Source organism: Ranitomeya imitator, chromosome 3 (genome assembly GCF_032444005.1).
Source record: "Ranitomeya imitator isolate aRanImi1 chromosome 3, aRanImi1.pri, whole genome shotgun sequence".
Classification (NCBI taxonomy): domain Eukaryota; kingdom Metazoa; phylum Chordata; class Amphibia; order Anura; family Dendrobatidae; genus Ranitomeya; species Ranitomeya imitator.
Genome location: NC_091284.1, coordinates 475,495,835 through 475,523,449, shown reverse-complemented (window position 1 = coordinate 475,523,449; position 27,615 = coordinate 475,495,835). Strand labels below are relative to the sequence as shown.

Below are 27,615 nucleotides of genomic sequence, written 5' to 3'. Positions count from 1 at the left end.
GTCTAAGGAGAGTGGAATACTGTCCCAAACTGACAGAAGGGCCAGCTGGAGAGGATGAGAGTGGAACTGAGCATAAGGGACCGCTTCCATGGAAGCGACCATCTTGCCCAGAACCCTCATGCCGAGCCATAGAGGTAGAGGGGTAGGACGCTTTAGGACTTTGATGCCAATCCGAAGAGAGAGGAATTTCTCCCTTGGGAGGAAGACCTGAGCCTGAATGGTGTTGAATTCCATGCCCAGGAATTCTAGATGCTGGGTCGGAATCAAGGTGGACTTTTGTTCATTTTATCCAACCGAGGCGGGTTAACGTGTTCAGAGTGATCTGGAGACTGTGACCGCAGTCGCGGCGAGACGGACCCTTTACAAGGAGATCGTCGAGATAGGGGATTATGAGAATCCCCTTCGACCAAAGTATGACCATGACCGCCACCATTACCTTCGTATAGACTCTGGGGGCAGACGCCAAGCCAAAAGGAAGAGCCATGAATTGGAAATGTTGGTCCTGGATCGCGAAACAAAGGAACCTCTGATGCTGAACACAAATCGGAATGTGCAGATACGTATCCCGAATGTCCACAGAACACAGAAATTCTCCCGGTTCCATGGAGGCGATCACCGAGGAGGTGGTGGCGGTTCAACCGTTTGAAGTCCAAAATTGGGCGAAGAGAGACATCTTTTTTTTCGGAAGTACAAATAGATTTGAGTAAAAACCGGAAAACCGCTGTTTGGAAGGTACTGGGACGATTACCCCTGAGGCGAGAAGGGAATCGACCGCCTGAAAAAGCCCTGGGACATGGGAGGGATGTTTGGGTGGGCGGGAGAGGAAAAAAACGTCTTCCTGGGGGAGACAAAAATTCTATTTTGTAACCTGATGTGACAATCTCCCTGACTCAGGCGTCGTCGACCACCGATAACCAAGGCTCTGTGAACAGAAGAAGCCTGCCTCCCACCCTGGAAAGATTTCCAGGTGGAGGTGACACGTAATTTGGAAGAAAATCTGTGGTCGCGAGAACTGGAAGATTTGGAGGAGCGACCTTTAGCTCTCCAGTGAGGGGTAGGCCTGAAAGGCTTCCTTCGGTCCCTTTGAGTGGAAAAGCGGTCATGCTGAGAAGCACCACCTGAGGAGGCGAAGGAGCAAAGGGGCAAAAGGAATGGGGTCCCTTTCTATTGAAGGGACGCCTAGGCTTAGATTGCGGAAGAGAAGTGCTCTTACCGCCCTTGTCGTCCGAGATCATTTGGTCTAGATGCGCTCCAAAAAGCCTGGATCCCTGGAAAGGCAAACCTGTGAGGGATTTTTTGGAAGCGGATCTGCGTTCCACGCCTTCAGCCAAAGGACACGGCGAATGGCGACAATATTGCTGTTTGCCCTTGCAGAGCAAGCAGCCGCATCCAGAAGGTATTTTCCAGCCAGTGAAATCTGATCTGCTAAATCCGCTAGCTCCTGGGCGGGAGCCGCAGCTACAATGCCTCTGCGTAGGGTTTTGGCCCAGGCCGACACCGCTTTCGCCACCCAGGTAGAGGCGAAATAGGGGCAGAGAGAGGTACCAGAAGTTTCAAAAGCTGATTTGATTAGAGCCTCAATTTGTCTGTCCGTTGGGTCCTTTAGAGACGCCGCGTCAGGAATGGACAGCACTGTTTGGGAGGATAATCTAGACACAGGTGGATCTACCTTAGGAGATTCGGACCATTTGCTAACAAGCTCTGCAGCAAACGGGTATAAAATGTCTAAACGTTTCCTCCCTGGAAAACGTTTACCAGGGAGTTCCCAGTGTCTAGACGTAGTGTTATCACATTCCTTATGATTGGGAAAAACTCTAGAAGGACACTTCATCCGTTTGAAAGAAACGGAGATGTCCAGAGAAGCTGCCTCTTCCTCCTTAAGCTCAAGCGTTTGAATAATGGCTCAGATAAGGCTGTCAACCATATCCTGCGTTGCGGAAGTCTGATCTGCATCTGAGTCAGAATCCGACAGAGGATACATCTGACCCGACGTCCGCCTGCGAAGAGGAGGAACGGGTAGAGAGCGGTATTCCGGCTGACGCAGTTGGATCCGGAGAAGTGGATGAAGAACTAGACAGAAAACGCTTTCTGGTTCTTTTCTCAAGTCTGCCCCTGTGAGGGTGTTGGACAGGTGCGAGCGAATCGCCGTGAGAAGCATTCGTGGCACTGGTGGCAGTAATCAGCAGTGGAGTACGTTCTAGTACCTGAACCAGGGACTGAGACACTTTAGGTCAGGTTGGAGACTGACAGACATTGCAACAGCCCACTCCGGGGGAGTGCACTCATCCTGAGCATTAGGGGCCTCCTGAGAGACGAACATGATGGAAGGACTGCAGGGCGTACAGAAAGGCGAGGGCTCGCCTGAAGCCCACTTTTTCTTACAGCGGGCACAAGCGTAGTGAATTACCGTAGGGATATAGCCAGGGGCCCCTGCGGGGTGGGGCATAGGTATAGTGAAAAAGGTACCTGAAGCAATATGCCAGCAGGCGATGTTGCCTGGGGGAAAATCAGCCGGGGATGGAGAATAGCAAAAAAAATCTACAGACCTGGCAAAAGCGCAGTTACACTGTGTCCCCCACCTATGTAGAGGTATTCCAGAGTACGCGATGCACAGGAGGCAGCTGGCCGGGAAAGCACAGGCTGCGAGCATCTGCTCTTGCAGAGAACGCGCCAAACAGTGGGGCGTAGCCGGCTGAAGAGAAAGCAATCGCTCGATAGGCCGGCAGGGAAAAGGGGGGAGTGGCCCGCCGGAGCACGGCCAATACCAGCACTGGGCTGCAAGCAAGGTGTGCCAGCGCTTAGGATGAGGAAGAAGAAGGGGCGCGGCCTCCCGGGGCAGAGACTTGCCGAAAGGAATATGGTGGAAAAAGCGCGCTGCGAGGAAAGAGGCGCGAGATTTAAATAAAAGAGCGCCCGAAGGCCCCCGAATCCCGTAGCCCAGTAACGGAGCGCCCGTGCAGCGGAGAGTGCTGCTGGATAATAAGGTTAAGTGCCCCTGCATGGAGATTGCGATGATGCAGGGACTGGGGGGGGGCTGCTGTTGCTTGAAGATCTTCCTACCTGAGGATGAGGAACGCATCAGGATCCCTAGATGGCAGAAAGGGTCCTGGGAGATGTGGTCCTTCTTCCCGCGGTATATCAACGGGCGCAGAAGATGGCGTCAACCCCGCAGGGGGGAGATCACCGCAGGTGACCACTCTCTTCATCTCAGCCCACTCCGGGCAGAGGGATGAGGGGATGGGGGGGCGGGGGAAAGGCAAGGACTGGCCCCCGAAAGTAAACATGAACACCTCAGGGTGACATGAAACAAAGTCCTGCCCAGCGGATCAGAGAGGGTGCGATGTGGGTGATACCACACTGCTCTCTCGGTCGCTTAATGCGGGGAATCAAATTGAGAAGAACTGCACCCTGTAATCCCCAGAAGTGTATCTGAAACAAAAGGGAAAAAGATTAATAAACACACACAATCCCTGAAAGAAAAAGAAATGTGGATCTGGCATTAGATCCAGGTCCGCCTCCTACAGACACTAAGCAAAAACTGAGTTGCCTGGTGTCTGTCGGAAGGGTGTATACTGCCGAGGAGGAGTTATTTTTCTTTATTTGCATAGTGTCAGCCTTCTAGCCACACCACTGATTAGCAGCTTTCTGTGTACACTGTGCATATGCAGAAAGCTGCCAATCAGTAGTGGGGGTGTGACCTGGCAGCAGGAATACTAGTCTTCTAGTAATATTTTCCTGCTCATAAAACAATGATTTTATGATACATCACTGGAATCAGAGTCTCTGCTTCTATAATTAAGTGGCAAAAACCAGATTCCCTTAAAGAGCAAACAAGAGGACTTAAATTATTTAATAAAACTTGTACAGTCTCCTATAGCCACAAAAGGTATAAGCGGAAACACTCTGCATACTCCACAAAAAATATGTTTTTACCCAAGTAATTAGAGAAACCAGCAAGCAATGGGTTTGTCTGTACACGGCCCAATGTCTGTCCTTCTATTTTGATCCGCCAACTCCAAAAAGCAAACGTTCAAAATTGAATATTCTCCAGAAGAAGGAAAACGGTCTCTAGTGCCACCTATATAAAGGTTCCCTGTAAGTCAATGCCCAACCAATCATGGAGCCTTGAATCAGGACTACGGATATGAGAAAATCTGAAGCATCTACAATGGATCAAACATTGGCGCACAGGGCAGCTATATAGGTGGCATTGTGATGAGCTTTCTTCTGTTTTGGAGGAGACGCATTTTGATACTATTTGCATTGCTTGTAATACGCCCTATACATGCTGGGTCTCTGCAGAACAGTACATACCCAGAGATACAGAGCCTAAAGGTACCGTCACACTAAACGATATCACTAGCGATCCGTAACGTTGCAGCGTCCTGGCTAGCGATATCGGTCAGTTTGACAGGCAGCAGCGATCAGGATCCTGCTGTGCCATCGTTGGTCGGCGCAGAAAGTCCAGAACTTTGTTTTGTCGCTGGACCTCCCGCAGACATCGCTGAAACGGCGTGTGTGACGCCGATTCAGCGATGTCTTCACTGGTAACCAGGGTAAACATCGGGTTACTAAGCGCAGGGCCGCGCTTAGTAACCCGATGTTTACCCTGGTTACCAGCGTAAACATAAAAAAAACAAACACTACATACTTACCTTCCGCTGTCTGTCCTCCGGCGCTGTGCTTCTCTGCACTGTGAGCGCCGGCCAGCCGGAAAGCAGAGCACAGCGGTGACGTCACCGCTGTGCTTTCCGGCTGGCGCTCACAGTCAGTGCAGAGAAGCACAGTGTCGGGGGACAGACACCGGAAGGTAAGTATGTAGTGTTTGTTTGTTTTTTTACGTTTACGCTGGTAACCAGGGTAAACATCGGGTTACTAAGCGCGGCCCTGCGCTTAGTAACCCCGATGTTTACCCTGGTTACCAGGGGACCGGCATCGTTGGTCGCTGGAGAGCTGTCTGTGTGACAGCTCTCCAGCGACCACACAGCGACGCTGCAGCGACCGGGATCGTTGTCTGGATCGCTGCAGCGTCGCTTAATGTGACGGTACCTTAAGGGGATAGAAAACATATGTAGAGAAAAAAATAAATAATAATAATATAAATTAAAAAAGGACAGGCAGAAGTACATCAAAGATCAAAATCACACACTCTAGATTTATTAATATTTTACTATAGACATGCAGTGATGAAGTCCTATAATTAGCAAATCTATTAAGCATGCCTTTAGTAAGGTTTGAAATGGCAAAATCTTAGTCTCATTTCTGTCCAGACCATTCTGTAAGCTTCCTTCACACAGATTTTCTTTTTGCCAGAAAAAAATTGTATCTAGAGCATTGAAACGTTTAAAAAAAAAAAAAAACAACAAAAAATGATTTGTACTATAATAGAAAAAAGACTTTCAAAGTAAAATAGTAAAACAAAGGGAAATAAAACACTGAAAACACATTGCGGTTTTTATATAATTTTTTTGAGCCAAGCCAGGAGTGAATATTGGAGAAAGGAGAAGTCTTTGCTACAGAGAATAAATAATAATAACTGCTGGGCAGTTCAATCACTAATCAGAGCGGTTTTCAAAGATTGTTCATTGCTATAAGATTTTACCAGCAGAACTGAATTAATAATGTAGGAGGTGGTCGGGCAGTTTTGTAATATACCTCTATTTTAAGGCTGCATCTTTACTATTGATATTGACTAAAAGCAATGCAGATTAGCAAATTTAAAAAATAGACAGCGGGTGTATATGGAATACTAATCTAAAGGAGGGGCTTACATGGGACTATAGGAAAGCTAATGGCTATATAACCAAGCTACAGATTAGAAGCAAAGCTCACAACAAACAGAGGTCTTGCCATGCTGAAATGCTCATGTAATACCTTCTTTATCTGTCCCACTATCCTGATTAGAGTCACACTGGAGAAACAAGTCTGGAAAGTTTGTGAGAAACACTTCAGTTTTGGAAATAGAAAAAGGCAATTATCAAAGCCATCAGGCAAACATACCAATAAGTGAACTTATGTAAGGAATCAATATCAACCACAGCAAGAACAAAGCGACCCTCCGACCCAGGTAAGGAATTTGCCAATAGGTAACTAACGCATATCCAAATCCCAAATGCTGGGGCTAGTCAGAAATGCTCACTGCAGTTACATGGGAAGAGTAGAGGTGTAGGATTTAGATTTTCCACTACACACTCTGTGCGGCTGCGGCCGTCACCCAAGGAGACCTGCGCGGCTGCGGCCGTCACCCAAGGAGACCTGCACGGCTGCATCAGTCACCCAAGGAGACCCGCGCGGCTGCGGCCTTCACCCAAGGAGACCCGCGCGGCTGCGGCCTTCACCCAAGGAGACCCGCGCGGCTGCGGCCTTCACCCAAGGAGACCCGCGCGGCTGCGGCCTTCACCCAAGGAGACCCGCGCATCTGCGGCATTGTGGATCAAAAGCAGGGCACCAGGTATGGGGGCTATACATTATTCTATAGGTGGAATTTGGCAATTTATCAAACAGCTATTAAAGGGATTTCCACTAGTGTGATAATAACCGCAGCACGACAGGAGTGCCGGACCACCAACTGATCAGATATTAATGGACTATCCTACGTATAGATGGTCAATATCCAAGTAGTGAATACTTAATAATCAAGCAGCTCTTGAACCTAGCCCTGAAGGACCTGGCAGCATTTCCAGACCTCCATGTTCTTGTTGCCTCATACGTATACAAACCAACAGCACATTTATGTGCTTGAGGAGACGGAGAAATGCTGACTGGTGGATTGGTTTTCATTTCTTCGTTAATGCAATTGCCTAGTGTACAATCCACTATTCGGGTGCTGTCCGATTTTTCATCTGACAGTACACCGACCCAGAGTCTCCCACAACCTTCACACGTTGGTGAAAATGAGGGGTCCGAGAATGAGATTGGTGAAACTCAAGAGCATGTCTTATTCTTACCTAATGTTGAGAATAATAAGGACAGGACGTACTCCATTGGTTTGTGTACCGTCTGGCAGTCAAATTACATGTAGGGTTCTGAAAATGACTGGTAGCACTTCTTTTTGAGGGTCGAGCTGTATTTTAGAATGACACCATTTATTTTACGATATAGCGTACTAGAAAACTGAAGAAGTGCGGTGAAGTTGCAAAAAAAAAAAGTTTTCCACAATTTTTTTTATTTTTTATTTTCCATGCTTATCTATATAGTCAAACTGACATGGCAGTATGATTCCCCAGGACAGTATGAGTACGCAGATACCAAACCTGCATATTTATTTTTATTTTTCTTTAAGCTGTGAAAAAAAAATTCAGATATTACTCCCCCTTCCTTACCTCCCCCGACGCACTGTCAGATATTGACAGCAGGATTTAACAGGTTAATAAATGCAGGTGAAGCACCACTCCACCAGTTAAAGGTACAGTATACGATGATTGATTTTAACAGTCATGTGCGGGCTCAGCATGTGATCCTGTATCAAAGTCAGGAACACATTTACATACAATGCAAATATAATGTATTTACGATGTACCGGTAAATCAGGACCTGCGACACCCCTCGAACCGGACCGCCCTGCAGGGGAGTATAATAAAAGATATTCTTCTTCTTATACAGGTCGGATCGGGGGCAGATATACAGCATTATAGAATTCTGTATATAAGCCAGGAAAGGGGGGGTGGCCGTAACTCGTAAGCCATACCAGGTGACAGGTTCCCTTAAATTAGGGAGATAAGTTCTCACAATTAATTTGGGTTCTGCCCAAATGAGAACTTCCAGTGATCTGCTTTTCACCAAGTTCTGGTGATGGCAGAACAGCCCTGGTGCCTCTAAAGCAGGGGTCCCCAACTCCAGTCCTCAAGGCCCACCAACAGGTCATGTTTTCAGGATTTCCTTTGCATTGCACAGGTGATGCAATTATTACCTGGGCAAGACTAAGGAAATCCTGAAAACATGACATGTTGGTGGGCCTTGAGGACTGGAGTTGGGGACCCCTGCTCTAAAGCACAGGTGCTTGAGGGACGCTGGAGTGAACAATTATTTATAGCATTCTACGTTACAAGAAATGGAAGCACTCTACACTACAAGATGTCTTTATATTGGGTGTAACAAAAAGAACTGTAATCAGACACTGCTCATCACTCACCAGGAGGTTCTGCAGACAAAGGGGGCTCTTCTTTTTCAAGCACTGGAGATTCAGGATCATCAACTGGAGAACTTGCCTCCATTGGTTCTAAAAATAAAGAAATAAAAAGAACCCACATTAAAATGTTCATTGTATTAATTATTCTCCCTCAAAAACAAGTTGATGTAGTGTAATAAAAAATACAAATATTCAATAATCTTCCTAACCATTATACCAAGAAGATCACCACTTTTACTGTGTCTGACGTAAAATACAAGATTTACAAATAGAAAACTAGTATTAAAAAAAAAAACTGTCTATAAAATGGAAGCCCAAACTTACCCTCCTTATTTGGAGTCTGCTGTTGTGGCTTCTTCTTCTTTTTATCCTCATAGATTGGCTTTTTCTTTGGCACAGAGTCTTTAGATGGCACTTCAACTCCTTAAAAAAAAAAAAGATTTCAGTTCGAAAAAAGGAGAAAGAATTGCATGTACTTAATAATTAAGCTTAATAATACTAAAGTATGCCGAGCAAAAAATACAATATACTTCATCATCAGATCTAATGGCTTACTTAAAGGGAACCTGTCAGCAGGATTGTGTACAGTAACCTACAGTGTCAGATCGGCACAGTTATACTGATTAACCCCTTAACTCCAGAAGCTTTTTTCAGTTTTGCATTTTCATTTTTCGCTCCCCTCCTTCCCAGGGCCATAACTTTTTTTTCCGTTAATATAGCCATGTGAGGGCTTATTTTTTGAGGGACGAGTTGAACTTTTGAATGACATCATTTGTTTTAGCATGTCGTGTACTAGAAAACCGGAAAAATAGGGATTTTTGTGTTACTCACCGTAAAATCCTTTTCTCCGAGACGCTCATTGGGGGACACAGGACTGGGGTGTATGCTTCTGCCGCCAGGAGGCTGACACTAAGTAGGTATAAAAAAAGTTAGCTCCTCCTCCGTCGTATACACCCTGACACTGGCTACCAGAGAATCCAGATTGGTGCAAAAGCAGTAGGAGAAATAAAAATAATATTATCAGCATAAATACAGAAAACTTAAGTCTAGAAAAAACCTCACTCTGATAATATCAGATACAAAAAGACAGTAGCCACCAGGGAGGGAGCTGTGTCCCCCAATGAGCGTCTCGGAGAAAAGGATTTTACGGTGAGTAACACAAAAATCCCCATTTCTCCTTCGCCTCATTGGGGGACACAGGACTGTGGGATGTCCTAAAGCAGTCCCTGGGTGGGAAATTAACTCACCAATAATAATTATCCAGACTACTGTTGTCTATAAGAGCGTTACCGCCGCTTGAAGAATCCTTCTACTCAGACTTGCATCTGCAGAGATCTGGGAGAGGACGTTATAATGTTTGACAAAGGTATGCAAACTAGACCAGGTTGCAGCTTTGCAAACCTGTTCTGCTGAGGCCTGATGCCGAATCGCCCAGGAAGCCCCCCACTGCTCTAGTGGAGTGAGCTTTGATTCCAGCCGGAACCATCATGCCCTTGGTGCGATAGGCCTCCAGAATGGCCGCACGTATCCACCTGGCCAGGGTAGATTTTGAGGCCGCGCATTCCTTCCTGCGACCTTCTGGGAGGACAAACAGAGCATCCATCTGACGGAAAGGAGCTGTACGGGAAATGTATCTCCTCAGCGCTCTCACCAGGTCCAACGTATGGAGAGCTTTTTTTTTTTTTTTTTTTACCACGGTGCGTAGGCGTCAGGCAAAAAGAAGGAAGAATATATCCTCATTAAAATGGAACGAGGAAACAACCTTCGGCAAAAAGGAAGGTACTGGTCCGAATACTACCTTGTCCTGAAGAAAACGTAGAAAGGGAGTACGACAGGACAGGGCTGACAGTTCTGATACCCCGCCTTATGGAAGTTAAGGCCACTAAAAATAAGACTTTCCAAGAAAGGAAAGTCAAGGAAATATCCTCAAGAGGCTCTAAGGGAGCCTCCTGCAAGGCCCTTAAGACTAAATTAAGGTCCCAAGCTTCCAAAGGAGACTTATAAGTAGGGACCATATGAACGACTCCCTGAAAAAAAAGGTCCTGACCTGACAGGTAGTAGCAATCCTACGCTAAAAAATCAAAGAAAGACCGATAATGCTGAAATTTGCCTTTTAAGAGTACTTGGAGCAAGCCCTGAATCCAGTCCTGCTTGGAGAAATTGGAAAAACGCACAGGAGGCAGCCCGCGCCCTCTACACCAAGAAAGAAAGACTTTCCAAGTGTAAAGAAATTCTGGCCGAAACGGTTTTACATGCATTAATCATGGTATCTGATACCTCTTGGGAGAAACCTGCCTGAGTTAAAAACCCAAGATTCAACGGCCAGGCCGTCAAACGTAGGACCCCTGAGTTCTGGTGGTAAAAACGGCCCTTGAGATAGAAGATCTGGACAATTGGGGAGCAGTCACGGAACTCCAGCGAAAAGCTGTACTAGGTCTGCATACCAGGCTCGCCATGGCCAACCCGGAGCGATCAGAATAGCCGGCGCTCCTTCTGACTTGATCTTCTTGATTACCCTTGGAAGCAGCACCAGAGGAGGGACAGATAAGAGAGATGAAACTGGTTCCAAGTTAGTACTGGCGCATCCACGGCGATCGCCTGCGGATCTCGCTACCGGGAGACAAGTCTGGGTACCTTGGCATTCCACTTGGATGCCATTAGATCCACATCCAGAGTCCCCCATAGATGGCATATTTGCTGAAATACTTCAGGATGGAGAGACCATACCCTTGACGCCAGACCCGGACGGCTGAGGAAATCTGCCGCCCAGTTCTCTTCGCTCGGGATGTGGACTGCGGGAATCACCGAGTGATTCCTCTCAGCCCAGAACAGAATTTCTTTTACCTCTTGCATGGCTGCCTTGCTGCGGGTGCCCCCCTGAAGATTTATGCAGGCCACGGCAGTGGTGTAGTCCGATTGAATTCGGACCGGGCGACCCGCCAAAAGATAGCAAAAATAATGCAAAGCTAGTCGAACCGCCCGAATCTCTAAGAGATAGATGGGGAGATCTGATTCCTGAGGAGACCAACGCCCCTGAGCTGTGTGGTGAAAAAAACACTGCTCCCCAACGGAAGAGACTGGCGTCAGTTGTTACTTACCAGCCAATAGGTTGGGGGAAAAAGCTTCCCCCCCCCCCAGTAGGGACGAGCTGTTTAATCACCATGAAAGAGACTGCCTAACCTGGGGAGACAACAGAAAACTGCGGTTGAGAGAGAGTTGATTCTTGTTCCATACTGCTAAGATTGCATGCTGGAGAGGTCGAAGGTGAAGCTGTGCAAATGGTACCGCTTCTACAGCTGCAACCATCCTTCCTAACACCCTCATACAGAATCGGATCGTATGAGGGTACGGTAACTGGAGATTCCTCACCTCCGCTGAAGGGCTAGGACTTTGTCCTGGGAAAGGATCGACAGGACTTGAGAGGAGTCGAAAATCACGCCTAGAAATGAAATCCTCCGAGATAGATCTAGGGATGACTTCCTTAAATTTACTAGCCAACCAAAACGAGAAAGGGAGTCTAGAACAAGCTGGCCTTTTACTTGCAAGCCTGAAAGGACGGTCCTTTGATCAGAGGATCGTTTATATAAGGCAAGACTACTATCCCTCGAGAGTGCAGAATGGACACCGCAGATAACATGACCTTCGTGAACACCCTGGGAGCGGAGGCCAGCCCGAAGGGTAAAGCCGTGAACTAGAAGTGTAGGTTGTTTAGGGCGAACCGGAGAAATCTTTGATGAGAAGAAAAAAATGGGAATATGTAGGCACACATCCTGAATGTCTATTGAGGCCAAGAACTCTCCCTTTTCCATGAGGCAATAACTGACCAGAGAGATTTCATCCGAAAGTGACGAACGCGGACAAACCTGTTTAAGCGTTTCAGATCCAGAATGGGTCTTACTATCCCGTCCTTTTTGGGTACTACGAAAAGATTGGAATAAAATCCTTGAAACCCTTCTTCTCTTGGAACAGGAGAAATAACCCCGCAGAGACAAAGGGACCCTTTGGAATTGTACTGGTCTTGTCAGTGGGACCCGGACCTGGAAAGAACCGGGGAGAAGGCTGACAGACTAGCTCTATCTTGTAACCTGAAGATACGAGCTCTCCCACCCACTGGTCGTGGATAACTTAAAGCCAGACCTGGAGAAACAAAAGTAGACTTCCGCCTACTCTGTTGGAGGCACTCCGAGGAGGTCTCCAAACACTTTTGAGTCCTAGATTCTCTGGATATAGTTGACTGGGAAAGCATCTTTCCCCCCTGATGGGCCGTATAGGAGACTCGATTGTCTCGATCCTGATTGGGTCGACCCTGCTCCGCAGAGCCCGATGCTGGAGCCCATCTAGTATTACGAAAGGATCTGAAGCGAGCCTGGAATTGGCGACGCAAAGGCTGTCTAATCCTCTGCTGAGGAGAAAGCTAGCTCTTCCCACCTGTGGAGTTGGAGATAAGCTGATCCAGCTTTTTTTATTTTTTGAATAAGCCACTCCCCTGGCAGGGTAAGGTTGAAAGACTTTTAGAAGTAGAATCGGCCCATGTACTTAACCAGAGCGCCCTTCTAATGGCAATTGCATTAGCCGCAGCAGAAGAAGGTACAGTCTGCAGCATCAAAGGATGCATTGATCAGATAGCTACCCACAAGAGCATCTGAGAAAAACATTTCTGACAGCTCTGCTGGCAAATCCCTTTCTTGAAGAGCCTTTGTTAAAGACTCTGACCAAGACAATATAGCCTTAGTAACCCAAGATGCTGCAAAAGAGGAAAAAAATGCTGAACTTGAAGCCTCAAAAATTGGAACTAGTTAAGCTCTCTATATGACGATCCGTAGGATCCTTAATGGACAAGCCATTAGGGAGAGATAGCAAAGTGCTAGAGGCTAAACGAGACACCGGGGGATCTACTGAAGGATCTTCTGCCCATTTACTACATAACTCAGTAGCAAAGGGATACCTAGCCTTCAAAGTTTTTTTTTTTTTTTCCTGCTCCGATAAAAAGCTTGTCCGGGAGCTCCCGATTCCGAATCAGGTCCTCAAACTCGGGGAGAGAGGAAAAAAACCCTATGGGACCGATTGGCCCGCTAAAATGAGACCTTGTGATCAGAGGGTAAGGCGAGTTCGTCTTCTAACCCCAGGAACTGAATTGACAGTCTCAATCAGGCTATCGACAGACTCCTGAAACCCCGGAGCCTCAAAGATAAGGGAAACTTCTGACTCATAGTCTGTCTCAATTTCTCCGCCTCTACTGAGGAAGGCGAGTGAGATACGGACCTCCAGGGTGCCGAAGCCCCAGACGGCCCGAGCGACGCTGTGCGAACTTGCTTTCCACGCGTCTGTCTAGTTTGAGCGCGGCCCTGCAGGCCGAAGGCTTTTGAGACCCTGAGGCCTTCTCTGAGACAGATGGGCTGCAGACCCTGACCGCCGGGGTCTGAACGGACTTGATTGCTTCAGTTAGGGCGAAAAGGACGTGACCCATTCCGGTGGAAAAGTCCCAGCCTTTGCATGACGGGCAGGAGCTGGAGAGATTGCTGGGGAACTCGGGGGGGGGGGGGGGGGGGCTCCTGAGCGCGTTCAGAGTCACAGACCTCACAGAGACGATTGCTCTGGGCATACGGGAGGGCAGCACGGCAAGCTACACAAACGGTATATAGGACCGTGTGAGACTTGACCTATCTAGACATAGTGATTCTGTAAAAGCTATACCCAGGGCTTTAGACTGGGAAAACAACAGCGCTTCAACTGTCAGGCTGGAGGGGGAAGCACTTACCCCAGTCCTGTGTTGCAGTGTGGAACCGAACACAAAATGTGCCGCCTTGATCCCCAGCTGTCTTCAGGGGGCAGAAACGCCATGATTGCAGCGTTGGAGCGGCCTGTAGTAGGCCGAAGCCGGGACCTCGATTTTCCCCAGCATGGAGAGGAGAGGGCGGACCGGAAGTAAACGCGCCGGAGGGGGCGGAGCCTCACAGCGCGGTCTGTTCTGGGTGGAAGCCGGGCCAGAATGACCCGGAAGAGCACCCGGGACGCCAGGCCGGAGCCTGGAGCCCCTGAAAGGCCGCGGCGCCGGCCGCACTGTACTGCTGCGGCGCCGACTAGCGCCGGACGAGCCGCAGCGCTGAAGGGAGACTGCGGAGCCGCTCATTACCTGGCGCCGATCGGCGCAGGGACGCCTGGAGCTGCCTAGGAGGTAAAAATCGCTTGCATCAGGAGCCCCTTTCCTATCCGTCCCCTATTTTTGCAAGCTGAACCCTCTGAGAAAAGAGGGCTAGCGGAGGAGGGCAGAGAATATGACTCTGTGTTAACGCTAGCTCCATTTTCCACCTTTGGGAAAAGGAGAGGGACCGTCCACCACCCCTCTAACACCACAGCAGAACTTAGGTGTAGAAATCAGGGGGATCACACGGACATCAGAGAGCACCTGTACAGCCTATGGTCTTAAATACCTTAGGGTGGTCAGGGCCAAGTCCGGAGTGCAATCCCACGTCGCGGGAAAGGATACGTGGAGATACTCGCACGTGCTTGCCCGTTGCTGGTTTGGGGAGATCGGACCCTCAAAAGGATCCGTCGCCCCTCTCAATCCATATGAAGTTTGAAAGAAATAAGGGTCCGAGGATCCGGGACCCAGAGGTGTGCCTCCTTCAGACACTAAGCAAGAACTGGATTCTCTGGTAGCCAGTGTCAGGGTGTATACGCCAGAGGAGGAGCTAACTTTTTTTATGTCTACTTAGTGTCAGCCTCCTGGCGGCAGAAGCATACACCCCACAGTCCTGTGTCCCCCAATGAGGCGAAGGAGAAAAATTCCAAGTGCTGTGAAATTGCAAAAAAGTGCAATCCCACACTTGTTTTTTGTGTGGCTTCTTTGCATTGCTAGGTTCACTAAATGCTAAAACTGACCTGCCATTGTGATTCTCCAGGTCATTATGAGTTCATAGACACCAAACATGTCTAGGTTATTTTTTATTTAAGTGGTGAAAAAAAAAATTCCAAACTTTGTGAAATGTTTTAATTTTTTTAGCAATTTTCCGAGACCCGTAGAGTCTCCATTTTTTGGTATCTCAGGTCGGGTGAGGGCTTAATGCATTTTAATTCAATGTTGCGGCGACAAAAAAAACGTAATTCTGGCGTTTTGAATTTTATTCTCACTATGCTGTTCAGCAAACAGGTTAATCCTTTTTTTATTGATAGATCGGGAGATTCTGAACGCCTCGATACCAAATATGTGTATGTCTGATTTTTTTTTTTTATTATTTTGAATGGGGTGAAAGGGGGATGATTTGAACTTTTATATATTTTTTTAAAACATTTTTTTTTTTTTTTTACTTTTGCCATGCTTCAATAGTCTCCATGGGAGGCTGGAAGCTGGCATAGCCTGATCGGCACTGCTACATAGGGGCTATGCTCAGATCGCCCCTATGTCGCAGAATTACTGCATTGCTCTGAGCGCCGACCACAGGGTGCAATCCGGCATCAACAACCATTGCCGACGCACCGATGACCCCCGATCACGTGATGGGGGGTCACCAATACACACATTTCATGCCCGATGGCCGGAAGTGCTTGTTAAATGCCGCTGTCAGCGTTTGACAGCGCCATTTAACTAGTTAATAGCGGCGGGTGGTTCGCGATTCTGCCCGCGCTTATTGTGGGCACAGGTCAGATGTTCAAAACAGGAGCCCGCATCAAAAGCAGAGGATCTGCCATAGGACGTACTATCCCGTCCGATGGCAGAAAGGGGTTAAAATGATAACCTGGTTGATGAAATCTGTCTTGTGGTTGTTGTATAATCTGTATTTGTAGTTTTCAGTCAATGATATGCTCGCGCTCATCGCAGCATCTTTACGTGGTCCTCTGATTAGGTATTTATGCTGATGGCTTATGACCGGTCACTGAGGGACTGATTTTACATACTGTATATACTATTCTAGGGTTACAAAAAAAATTCAACTTCATCAAAATGGAGCAGGTGGCCGCGCTGTAGCATGATGCATGCATTCATGATTTATGCATATACTATTCAAAGTAGCTTCTATTGCATTCCTATAAATGCTACTGCGCCGCCGGCGCCATTCTGATGGAGCTAAATATTTTTTTCCCTCTAGCAAAATGGCGGTGGAACCTACACAATAGCATCTATCAGAATGTGATAGACGCTACTGCTCAGGCACTGCCATTTTGATGGAGATACATTTTTATTTTGTTTTGTTTTTTTTACCCGACAATAGTATAGGCATAAAGCATAAATGCATATACGCATGTATCATGTTACAGCATAGGCGCCATTTTGATGAAGTTGAATTTTTTTTGGTAACCACACAATATGATATGCAGTATGTAAAATAGGGGGCAGAACGCTGAGAAATCAGTGCCCTGTCATAAGCTATAATTAATATGTAATATGATTAATATGTAATCAGAGCACTAGATGAAGACCCCCAACAGGCCGCCCCAGAGCACGAGCATATCATTAACTGAAATCTACAAAGACAGATTATACAACAACCACAAGACGGATTTCATCATCTCAGGTATCATTGTAATCAGTATAATGGTGCCAACCTGACAGTGTCAGTAGGTTACTGAGCAGAATCCTGCTGATGTATCTAATATAGACAGCAAATGACAAGGTGATAGTCATAGATACCTACCCTGCGCTTGAAGGACCTTCAACGTTGCCACAGCACGAGCGCGTGCCTCTTTTTGAGATTTTGTCAGGAGCTTCCCTTCTTTTTTTAGACGCTCTTTCCTTTCCTTCTCTTTCTGCTTTTTCTTTTCTTTCCGTTCTTGCTCCAGACGTTCCTGTGAAGTGCATCAGGTAATTTCAAAATCTATACCCATTACTATTGACCATGTAACTATTACCACAATGTTAGGCTGCTAACATGGTCATTATAGATTTCATTTGTATTATAAGCTGTACTCATTGTACAAAACAGATCCAAAAAGGGGCCTGCCTGCCTCACTCAATTTCTAATAGGATCCACCTGGGACTTCCTCAATTTAAAAGGAGGAGAACTATTGGGCAATTCATATGGCTGTAAATAACGGAAATCAAACCAAAGTGGGATGTTGAGAAAAAAAAAATCTGGACACATGCCCCAGGAATTAGAGGGTGACCACCTGCAGACTCCCACCGATAACATCTTCAAAGAGTATTTTTAAAAAAGGATTCAACCTCTTCACAACATGGAGAGTTTCCATTTTTGCATTTTCACTTTTTTACTCCCTTTCTTCCAAGGGCCAAAACTTTATTTTTTTTTCTTCACATAGCCATATGTGGGCTTGATTTTTGGCAAGGCGAGTCGTAGTTTAGAATGACATTCATGCTACCATTGTAACCATTGTACTGGAAAATGAAGGGGGGGAATCCAAATTACAGCATTATGCGGTAAACATTATTTGGAACCATGATTCCTGAGGTTACCACCATTATAACAATATGAAACATGCATAGTATTTTCATTAAGAGTTGGAAAAAAAATTAAGACATTTGTGTCGCTGTTTTCTGAAACCCGTAACATTTTTATTTTATAGCCACGGAAGCCGAGAAGGCATGTTTTTTGCACGGTGAGCAGACGTTTACGGTATATTGATACCATTTTGGGGTAGATACAATGTTTTTAATCGCTTCTTATTGCATTTTTTGTATAGACCAAAAAAAAGAACCTGTTTTTTTTTTCTTTACGTCGTTTATGGATCAGGTTAACTTTATTTTGATAGATCGGACTTTTCAAGAATCAGCGATATGCTTATTTCTATACTTTTAATTGATTTCTCTATATTTATAAAGAAAAATAACTTTTTCTTAAACTTTCTAAGTTGTCTTAGGGGCACTGAACCCACAATCGTACAATCACTTATACTATTTACTGCAATACCACAGAATTGAAGTATGTAGTAATAATCATGGTCTCCTGTGAATGCCAGAAACAGGACGATATTCAGTGAAGCAAGGCACAGCGCATGGGGGGAGGTGTATTTTTTAGTAAGTTCCTGGCTACCATATCAACCCGCAGACGCATCGCAGGGGACCAATGGGCACAAGGAATACCACCTTTTCGCGTGAATTAAATACCGCTGTAAAAGACTGACCGCAGCATTTGGGAAGTTAATAACAGCAGGTGGAACTCAAATTCACTCACTACTTTTAAAAGCAGATGATGGCTGTGTGACACAGCCAGGCTCTGTCGGCAATAATGCAAGGTAACCAGTGGGAGCCTGAATCAAGGGGGATCTGGGAATCCAACAGTATGTCCAATGTGGGGAAGAGGTTAACTATAAGGATGAACAATTTGGTGACCTATGCAAGAATTGTTAAAATGTTGTCACTGAGAGCACAGAAAGTATGGAGTTATCTGCATTTCCAGCTTAAACCTCATATAAGAAATTCCTCCTGTGGTAAATAAGCCACTGTCAATCAGTTGCCATTTTTCTGAAGAGCCAGTAAGGTGGCTTGATCTCATTCCCCACATCACAATGCCCTAGAATGTAAGTACCTCTTCTAGACGCTTGGCTTCCATCTCTTCTAGCCGCCTCTGTCGCTCCTCCTCTTCTCTTTTAAGCCGTTCTTCCTCCTCCTTCATTTTAGCGAGAGCTTCCTGCATGGCTTTCACTGTCGCTGAACTAGGGCCCTTCTTTTTTTTGTCCTTCTCTTCTTTCTCCCCTTTCTTCTTTTTTTTGTCTTTTTTCTTCTTGTCACCATCATCATCTGTGGGAGACAACGATAATAAAGACACTTTATAGGCATCTAAGCATAGGCCAGGAGCCACAATGACACCAGTGGTTACCATGAGGCAGATAATACACGATCCCGAGGATCACAGTATCTACAGAGTATGCACATACCATCCTCTACTTCTGCAGCTTCTGCTTCTACCGCAGACTTCTTAGATGCCGCCTCTTCTTCAGGCTCTCTTTTAGAGACTTCAGTGTCTTTATCCTTCTGCTTCTTCAATTTGGCCTTTTCTTTTTCCTCCTCTCTTTTCTTCCGCTCTCGTTCCTTTTTTTCAGCTTTCTTCTGTGCCGCTGTTTTTATTTTGAACTCCCCTTCCTCTTCGCTATCAGCTTTGGTAACAGGCTTGGCTTTTGGTTCCTTCTTCTTCCCTTTCTTACCTCGGCTGAAATCATCAGAGTCCTCATCACTATATCCGGGAATATCTACTTTCTCCTTATCATGATCCTTAGCTTCCTCGGAGACCTGTGGATTTTTATTGATCGCCTCATTTTTGCCTTTACGCTTCTTTGAAGTTTTATTAAAATGATCATCATCATCATCATCATAATCTTCACTCTCTGACAAGTTTTTGGTATTTTCTTCTTTTCTAGCTTTTGCATTTTTGCTTTCCATTTCATCACTATTGTCGTCATCTTCATCGAAGCTGGCCTTCTTGCCCTTCTGTCCCTTCTTTTTCTTCTCCTGCTTTGGCGGGATAGCTTCTGTCTCTTCTATTTCTGGTTTCTACAAACCAAACAAGCTTTGTTAAAAGGATCATTTAAACATAAATATTGCCACTATACCCAGCGACCACAATATAGCACTAATTCACCTGCTGAACCCAAAGTATCCATGCATTCTGATGTCCAGACAGGGGAAAGGCAGTGATATTACTCACAATCATGTTCACAGGGCACATGCTCTTCCAAATGACACACTTTCACTATCGATAAGCTTTAACGCCTAACACTAACCCTTATAAATTACTGAAAATAACAAACCTGTGCAGAATCCTTATTGGATTTCCCTCCTTGATTTTCCAGCGACAGTTCCTCAAGCTCTTTCAGAATATCATCTTCACTACAAGTGAAAGACAATCTTGTTTAAAAGTTCAAGACCAGGCTATCTACCCCCAAGCCTGAAAAGGCACATTTTCATTGCTTTTTTCATACATACAGTACAGAAAGCTATATAAAAAAAATCTCATTTGGATAGAAAATTATTAAGACATTGAGTGTCCTAGGTGGTTGATACCTTTTAATGGCAAACTGAGAGGATAGTAATAAATAGCAGCTCTTCAGACTCCTCAGGTCTCTTCATCAGTATAACACAAAATCTGAAGAGTCACATATTCTACACAATAGGGCATAGAATAGTGCAGTAACGAGATGAGCGACATGAAGCAGAACTAGCAGTATGGGAAGAGGAGAAACAGTACATATTGGAGCAGTTCAGGGATACAGAGTTTGAACATTTTTATTAATCCACCTCAATAGGAGACAATAAAACTTTCGCCCTCATCACAGAGGTGTGGCAATGCTGCGGCGGTGCGGAGTGCACCTGAGCAGGGTCCCTTCCTCAGGATGCCAGCAGCAGAAATGTGGTGAGTCTGACGACGACGCGGCCCGGTGTCCACGGTGAGCAGAGCCGAGTGCATCACATGTTTCCCTACGGCCATCTTCCTGAAGCCGTGGGCTGCCGAAGGCTTCAGGGAATGGCCGCCGGAGACCGCACGTGGGAAGATTGAAATCTCGGCGGCACTCGGCTTCAGGAAAATGGCCACCGAGATCTCAATCTGAGCATGCACGGCCTCCGGCACCCATTTCCCTGAAGCCTCCGGCAGCCCACGGCTTCAGGACGATGGCCGCAGGGAAACCAGTAATGCACTCGGTTCTGCTCACCGTTGACACCGGGCCGCACCGTCATCACATTTCTGCCGCCGGTATCCTGAAGAAAGGACCTTGCTCCATGCTCTGCCTCACTGCCGACACCGGACACGCAGCATCACACCCAGAGACTGCAGCATTGCCCCACTTCTGCTGCCGCCGGCTTCCTGAGGAAGGGACCATGCCTCCTATGACCTCGCTGTACCACCGCCGGCCCTCAGGTAAGATACAGTACCTTAAATGCGGACAATAAGACAGCCCCCATCTTATAAAAATGTTATTTCTCCCATTTTCCACCCCAAAATTTGGGGTGCATCATATGGTCCGGAGCGTCTAAGCCGGCGCCTAAATTAGATGCCTGATGCCCAGAAAGGCTCCAGGCCGACGCGGAAGTCCGGGAGGGGGTCGGATCAGAACCGCCCCTCCCACCCCCCCCCGATTTTAAGGCAGGATAGCGTTGGGGCAATAAGCGGAAGGGGGGGCCCTGTGAGGGGTCCCCCTGAGGCAGTATAGAGCTGGTGCTGCCACAGATACAGGGAGCCCTGTGCCTCTATTGTGCCATGCCTGCCTGCACTCCCCCGGCCCCGACAGGAGCCCGCAGCTGGGCTGGGGTCCCTGGATGCAGGCACAGTGTGCTGGCCCATTACTGGGAGCTGCAAAATGCTGCCTGTACAGGCCCTACCTGAGGCGTCTCAACCTAATGCCCCCAGAGGGGGAATAGGGAGGGTGCTGTTGTCACCTTCAGGGGGCTTCATCCTCGCCTCGACCTCAACCCATAAACCAAAAGGAATTGGGGAAGGAGGGGTGTTCTCGACTTTGAACCAGCACCCGAGGGACTGGGGAAGGAGCGACATGGGGAAAAAGCCATCTCGACTTCAACCGGGCACCCCGTAATAGGGGCCGAGGAAGCAGCTGTGCCGGGAGTCTCACAGGAGACCCACTTTTCTTCATCTGTAATCCGTCGGAAAAAACGGAGTAAAAAAAATCTTAAGTGTGCCTCCTATGCGACTCTAAGCAAAAACTGGAGAAGGCTGACGCCGTCCAGGGGTGTATACTGCAGAGGAGGAGCCACGGTTAATCTTTTTCAGATTATGCATAGTGAGGCGACAGAGTAATAAAAATTTACAGCCACAACTGTTTCAACCCTTCCCATACTGATAGTTCTATTTCACATCACTGTGTTATTACTTCACTATTCTTTAACCAGTTGTGTATAAATATGTGACTTCAGATTTTGTGTTATACTGACGCGTGATAAAGAGACTTTAGGAGTCTAGAAAGCTGCCATTTATTACCATCTTTTCAGTAAGCCATTAAGAGGTATCCATCACTAAGGTCTCAATTTTGCTATATTTTCTATCTACCGGCTAACATGGTATACAGGTATACTTTTCCTCATTTGGATATTCAAGTAATTTTGCATCTTGTTTTCAAGATATGTGGTCCTCAATTATTCACATTACCTATTACCCCATATGCCCCCGCTACAGGGCAGTGGGAAGAGAGAGGCCATTTCTGGGGCAGCTGTGAGCTGATGTTTGTAGCCGGGGGCGGGTTGGCAATGGTCCCTTCCAAGGCTATGAACATCAGCCCGCAGCCGTCTGCATAGCCTTTTCTGGCTATAAATTATAGGGGGACCTCACAGTTTTTTTTTTGGGGGGTCCCTCTATTTTAATAGCCAGTAAAGGGTAAATATACAGCTGCGGGCTGATATTCATAGCTGGGAAGATCCATCGGTATTAACCCCTTCCCAGGCTATAAGCATTGGCTTCTAGTCGCTGCTTTTCCTCTCTGGCGCAGAAAATTGCACGTGAGCCCACGCAATTTTTTTAATAAATTAAACAGATATTGCATTTAAGGTTGGGGGGGGGGGGGGGGGTCACACTTGCATCTCAATACCCAGCACTGCCGCCGGCACTCGGGACCGGAGCGTGCAGAAGCATGTATTTCTATGCAGCTGAATGCTCCAGTCCGAGTGCCGGCGGCAGTGCCAAGTATTGAGGTGTGAGACTCGTGTGAGTTTCTCCCAAGTGTGACCCCGGCCTAAGGCAGAGTTTGTGTGCGTGTGTGTCTTTATTTAACTCTTTATGTACCATTTTATTAAGTTTATTACTAAACATCGGTATACATTGGTGTTATTTATTTATCCATCTACCTAACTATCTACCATCCAGACATTATCATCACTGTCCCTGATGGGCCCCATAATCTAAATTCTTTATCACTAGGTCTTTGGAATGTGGGAGGAAACCGGAGAACCCGGAGGAAACCCACACAAACACGGGGAGAACAGAAACTCATTGCAGATGTTGTCCTTGGTGGGATTTGAACCACTGAGCCACCGTGCAAATCTGCAATGTGGGCACATACCCTAAAAGGCAAGACTTTTGTTTAAACAAAGTAGCTTAATTTTGCATTTAGAAAGCAAATCTCAAATGAAAACAAATAAAAGCAATGGGGTCTTCCTCTCATCTAGTTGTTTATTTTTGTGTACCGATTGCATTTATATCATCAGCTATATAGTAGTTATTAAAATACACAAAGATCAAATTATGTCTCTTATGTTAATAATAGCAATGCATTCATAAAAACAGGATTTTTGGTTGCTTACCGTAAAATCTGTTTCTTGGAGCCTCCATTGGGGGACACAGGAACCATGGGTGTATGCTGCTGCCACTAGGAGGCTGACACTATGCAAATAAAAAAGTTAGCTCCTCCTCTGCAGTGTACACCCCACCGACTGGCATTATACTCTTCAGTTAGTGAGAAAGCAGTAGGAGATAATGAACAAGGTTGAAAACCATAAACACAAACTTGAGAACTGTAAACGTGAGAACAGTTATAGAACATAAAACAGGAAACATTGGGAGGGAGCTGTGTCCCCCAATGGAGGCTCCAAGAAACAGATTTTACGGTAAGCAACCAAAAATCCTGTTTTCTTTATCGCCTCTCATTGGGGGACACAGGAACCATGGGACGTCCCAAAGCAGTCCCAGGGGTGGGAAAGACAGACTTCCATCAGGTCAGAGGACTCACCACTGCCGCCTGCAAGATCCTTCTGCCTAGGCTGGCGTCCGCCGAAGCGTAGGTATGGACCTTGTAAAATTTGGCGAACGTGTGGATGGAAGACCAAGTTGCCGCTTTGCAAAGCTGTAGGGCAGAAGCCCTGTGGTGCACCGCCCAGGAGGCGCTGACTGCCCGGGTAGAGTGAGCCTTAATCCCAGGAGGGGGCACTCTGTTCTTGACCCGGTAAGCCTCCAAAATTGCCATTCTGATCCAGCGAGCAATAGTCGCTTTAGAAGCCGGTTGGCCTCTGCGCGTGCCATGAGGAATGACGAAAAAAGAATCCGTCTTCCGGAAAGTGGACGTTCTATCCAGATAGATCCTCACTGCCATGACGAGGTCCAGCTTGTTCAACGATCGCTCCAGAGGATGAGTCGGAGCTGGACAAAAGGAAGGTAGAATGATGTCCTCGTTGAGGTGGAAGGTGGAAACCACCTTAGGAAGAAAAGAAGGCGGAGGCCTGAGGACCACCTTGTCCTGGTGGATGACAAAGAACGGAGGACGGCAAGACAGGGCCGCCAACTCGGAAACGCGGCGAATAGAAGTGATGGCCACAAGAAAGGTCACCTTCCAAGATAGAACTGATAGAGGAATCTCCCTAAGAGGCTCAAAGGGTGAAACCCTCAGAACGTCCAGTACCAGGTTTAAATCCCATGCATCCACAGGGGCCCTGTACGGCGGGACAGCGTGGGCTACTCCTTGAAGGAAGGTCTTAACCTGTGGCCGAGAAGCTAAAGTCTTCTGAAAGAGGATGGAAAGCGCAGAGACCTGACCCTTCAGGGAGCTAAGAGCCAGGCCCGAATCCAGTCCTGCCTGAAGGAAGGCCAAAAGAGAAGGCAGGGAAAAAGCCATAGATGGAACGCGGTTGGACTCGCACCAACGGAAGTAAGCCTTCCAGGTACGGTAGTAGATCCTGGAAGACGAAGGCTTCCGAGCCTGAATCATGGTGTGAATCACCCGGTCCGAAAGGCCGGACGCTCTTAGAACCGCGGTCTCAACAGCCACGCCGTTAAACTGAGCGACCGAGAATTCGGGTGGCAGATCGGACCCTGAGACAGCAGATCGGGCCTGTCTGGAAGGCGGCAGGGAGCGTCCGCGAGAAGGTTGACGAGCTCCGCAAACCAAGCTCTCCTGGGCCAATCCGGGGCGATCAGGATGACCGGCACCCCTTCCGCTTTGATCTTCTTCAACAGTTTGGGAAGTAATGGAAGGGGTGGGAACAGTTAGGGCAGCCCGAACTGTGACCAAGGAATGGCCAGAGCATCGACGACCACTGCGAGAGGATCGCGAGACCTGGAGACGAACTGCGGAACCTTCCTGTTCATTCGAGACGCCGTGAGATCCACGTCCGGAGTCTCCCATCGAAGACAAATCTGATGGAAGACCTCCGGATGCAAGGACCATTCCCCTGCCGCGAGGCCCTCGCGGCTGAGGAAGTCGGCAGCCCAGTTGTCCACGCCGGGGATATGCACCGCGGATATCACCGGAACCGTTGCCTCTGCCCAAAGGAGGATCTTGGATATCTCGGCAAGGGCCAAGGAGCTCCGGGTCCCCCCTGATGGTTGACATATGCCACAGCCGTTTCGTTGTCTGTCTGGATCCGGACTGGCAGGCCCCTGAGAATCCTTTCCCAGTGGCGGAGGGACAGAAAGATGGCCCGAATTTCAAGGACATTGATTGGCAGAGATGAGTCCTGCGACGACCAATGGCCCTGAACCGTCAGGTGGCGAAAAACCGCACCCCAGCCGAGCAGGCTGGCGTCCGTTGTCACCACCTGCCAGTGAACTGGAAGGAAGGACCTGCCCTGGGAGATGAGAGGTGACGTCAGCCACCAGTTGAGAGACCGCTTGACCCGAGAAGAGAGTCTGATCGGCCGATCCAGGGAGAAGACAGACCTGTCCCACAGACAGAATGGCTTGCTGAAGGGATCGCGAATGAAATTGGGCAAAGGGAATCGCTTCCAATGTAGCTACCATCCTCCCCAGAACCTTCATGGCCGATCGGAGGGAGGGAGGCCGAGGACCCTGGAGCAAGCGCATGTCCCGACAAAGAGTGGATCTCTTGTCTTTCGGAAGGACGAGTGTCGAAGAGCATGCCCAGAAAGATGATGCGCTGAGAAGGAAAAAGGCAGGACTTCTTCCGGTTGACCAGCCACCCGAAACGGGCTAAGGCATCGAGAACAATGGACAGGCTTTCGTGAGCATGAGAAAAGGACGGAGCCTTGATGAGGTTGTCGTCGAGGTAAGGAAAAAGGACCAGGCCTCTGACTCTCAAGATGGCCATCAGCGCCGCCATAATCTTCGTGAACACCCTTGGAGCGGATGCGAGACTGAACGGCAGGGCGACAAACTGAAAATGTTCCCGTTGCACTGCAAAGCGCAGGAAACGGTGATGTCCGTGAAATATCAGGACATGGAGGTAGGCGTCCTGGATATCTATTGAGCATAGAAATTCCTGGGCCTCCATGGAAGCAATTACTGAACGAAGGGATTCCATCCTGAAGTGTCTCAGACGAACTCTCCTGTTCAGCAATTTGAGGTCCAGAATGGGGCGAACCTTGCCGTCTTTTTTCGGTACCACAAAAAGGTTCGAGTAGAAACCCGTGAACCGTTATTTTTCTGGGACAAGAACGATTACCCCGGATTTGAGCAGAGAAGCGATGGCTGCGAAGAAACCCGGAACTAGAGCGGGATCTCTTGGAGGACGGGATTGGAAGAAACGATCCCGGGGTCGGGAAGCGAACTCTATCTTGTATCCCGAGGATACAACTTCCCTGACCCATGCGTCCTCTACTGCGGAAATCCAGACGTCCCTGAAAAGGAGAAGACGGCCGCCCAACCTGGGAGTTGGGCTGGAGTCTTGCCGAGAGTCATGCCGAGGTGGATCTTCCAGTCCTGGGCCTGGAGGATCTACCCTGGGAATAGCGAGGACGCCAGGACGGAGTGGGCCTAAAGGACACCGCCTTCTTCTCTTGACGTGCCTGTGGCCTCTGTTGCTGCTGGGAAAAGGAGTTTGACGCAGCGAAGCGACGAAAAGGCCGAAAGGAGCAAAACTGATGTCTAGGAGGAGGGCGACGAGGCTTAGCCTGGGGGAGAAGAGAACTTGTACCCCCGGTGGCATCCTTAATGATTTGGTCCAGCTGGGAACCAAAGAGACGAGAGCCCTGAAAGGGCAGACTAGTAAGGGACTTTTTGGAAGATAAGTCCGCCTGCCAGGCCTTGAGCCAAACGGTCCGGCGCATGGCAAGGTATTCACCAGCGTGGGAAATCTGGTTGGTAAGCTCCGCTAGTTGCACGGGAGGCGCCCCGTCCAGGATACCTCGACGGAGATCTTTGGCCCATTTGGAAATGGATTTAGAAACCCAAGTAGAAGCAAAAGCTGGGCATAGAGCCGCTGCAGCCGCTTCAAAGGCTGACTTCGCAAAGGATTCTATAACTCTATCGTTGGAGTCCTTCAGAGATGCTCCGCCGGACAGTTTAAGCACCGTGTTGGTGGACAGCCTGGAAACAGGGGGATCCACCAAGGGAGAGACTGTCCAATTGGCGGTAAGTTCTGGAGAAAAGGGATATAACACACCCAGGCGTTTTCCCCTCTGAAAACGTCTAGTCGGGTTCTCTCTCTCTCTGGACAAGATTTCCTCGAATTCAGGATGAGGAGCAAAAAACTTGGAAGGTGGTTTGGCCCGTCTAAACGAAACCGCCTGATCTGCGGGTTCCATAGAGGGATCCTTTATGCCACACGTTTGGTTTATTGCCCCAATGAGATTCTGGACCAAATCCCTCATGGTGGCGATTTGGTTAGAATCCAGCTCCGAAATATCCTCCGAGGGCGCATCAGAG

The 27,615-nt window shown here is 47.8% G+C and overlaps 1 protein-coding gene across 1 annotated transcript in view; it reads right to left on the bottom strand.

The window, feature by feature from the left end:
- Positions 1-27,615, bottom strand: part of EIF5B (eukaryotic translation initiation factor 5B) — a 92,450-nt gene that overhangs the window by 35,516 nt on the left and 29,319 nt on the right. The window contains exons 3-8 of the mRNA XM_069757523.1: positions 19,829-19,907; positions 18,959-19,571; positions 18,610-18,821; positions 16,762-16,912; positions 8,453-8,551; positions 8,132-8,218 (exon numbers count right to left, since the gene is read on the bottom strand). Coding sequence (XP_069613624.1) covers positions 8,132-8,218; positions 8,453-8,551; positions 16,762-16,912; positions 18,610-18,821; positions 18,959-19,571; positions 19,829-19,907 — 1,241 coding nt within the window. The remainder of the gene's footprint in view (positions 1-8,131; positions 8,219-8,452; positions 8,552-16,761; positions 16,913-18,609; positions 18,822-18,958; positions 19,572-19,828; positions 19,908-27,615) is intronic.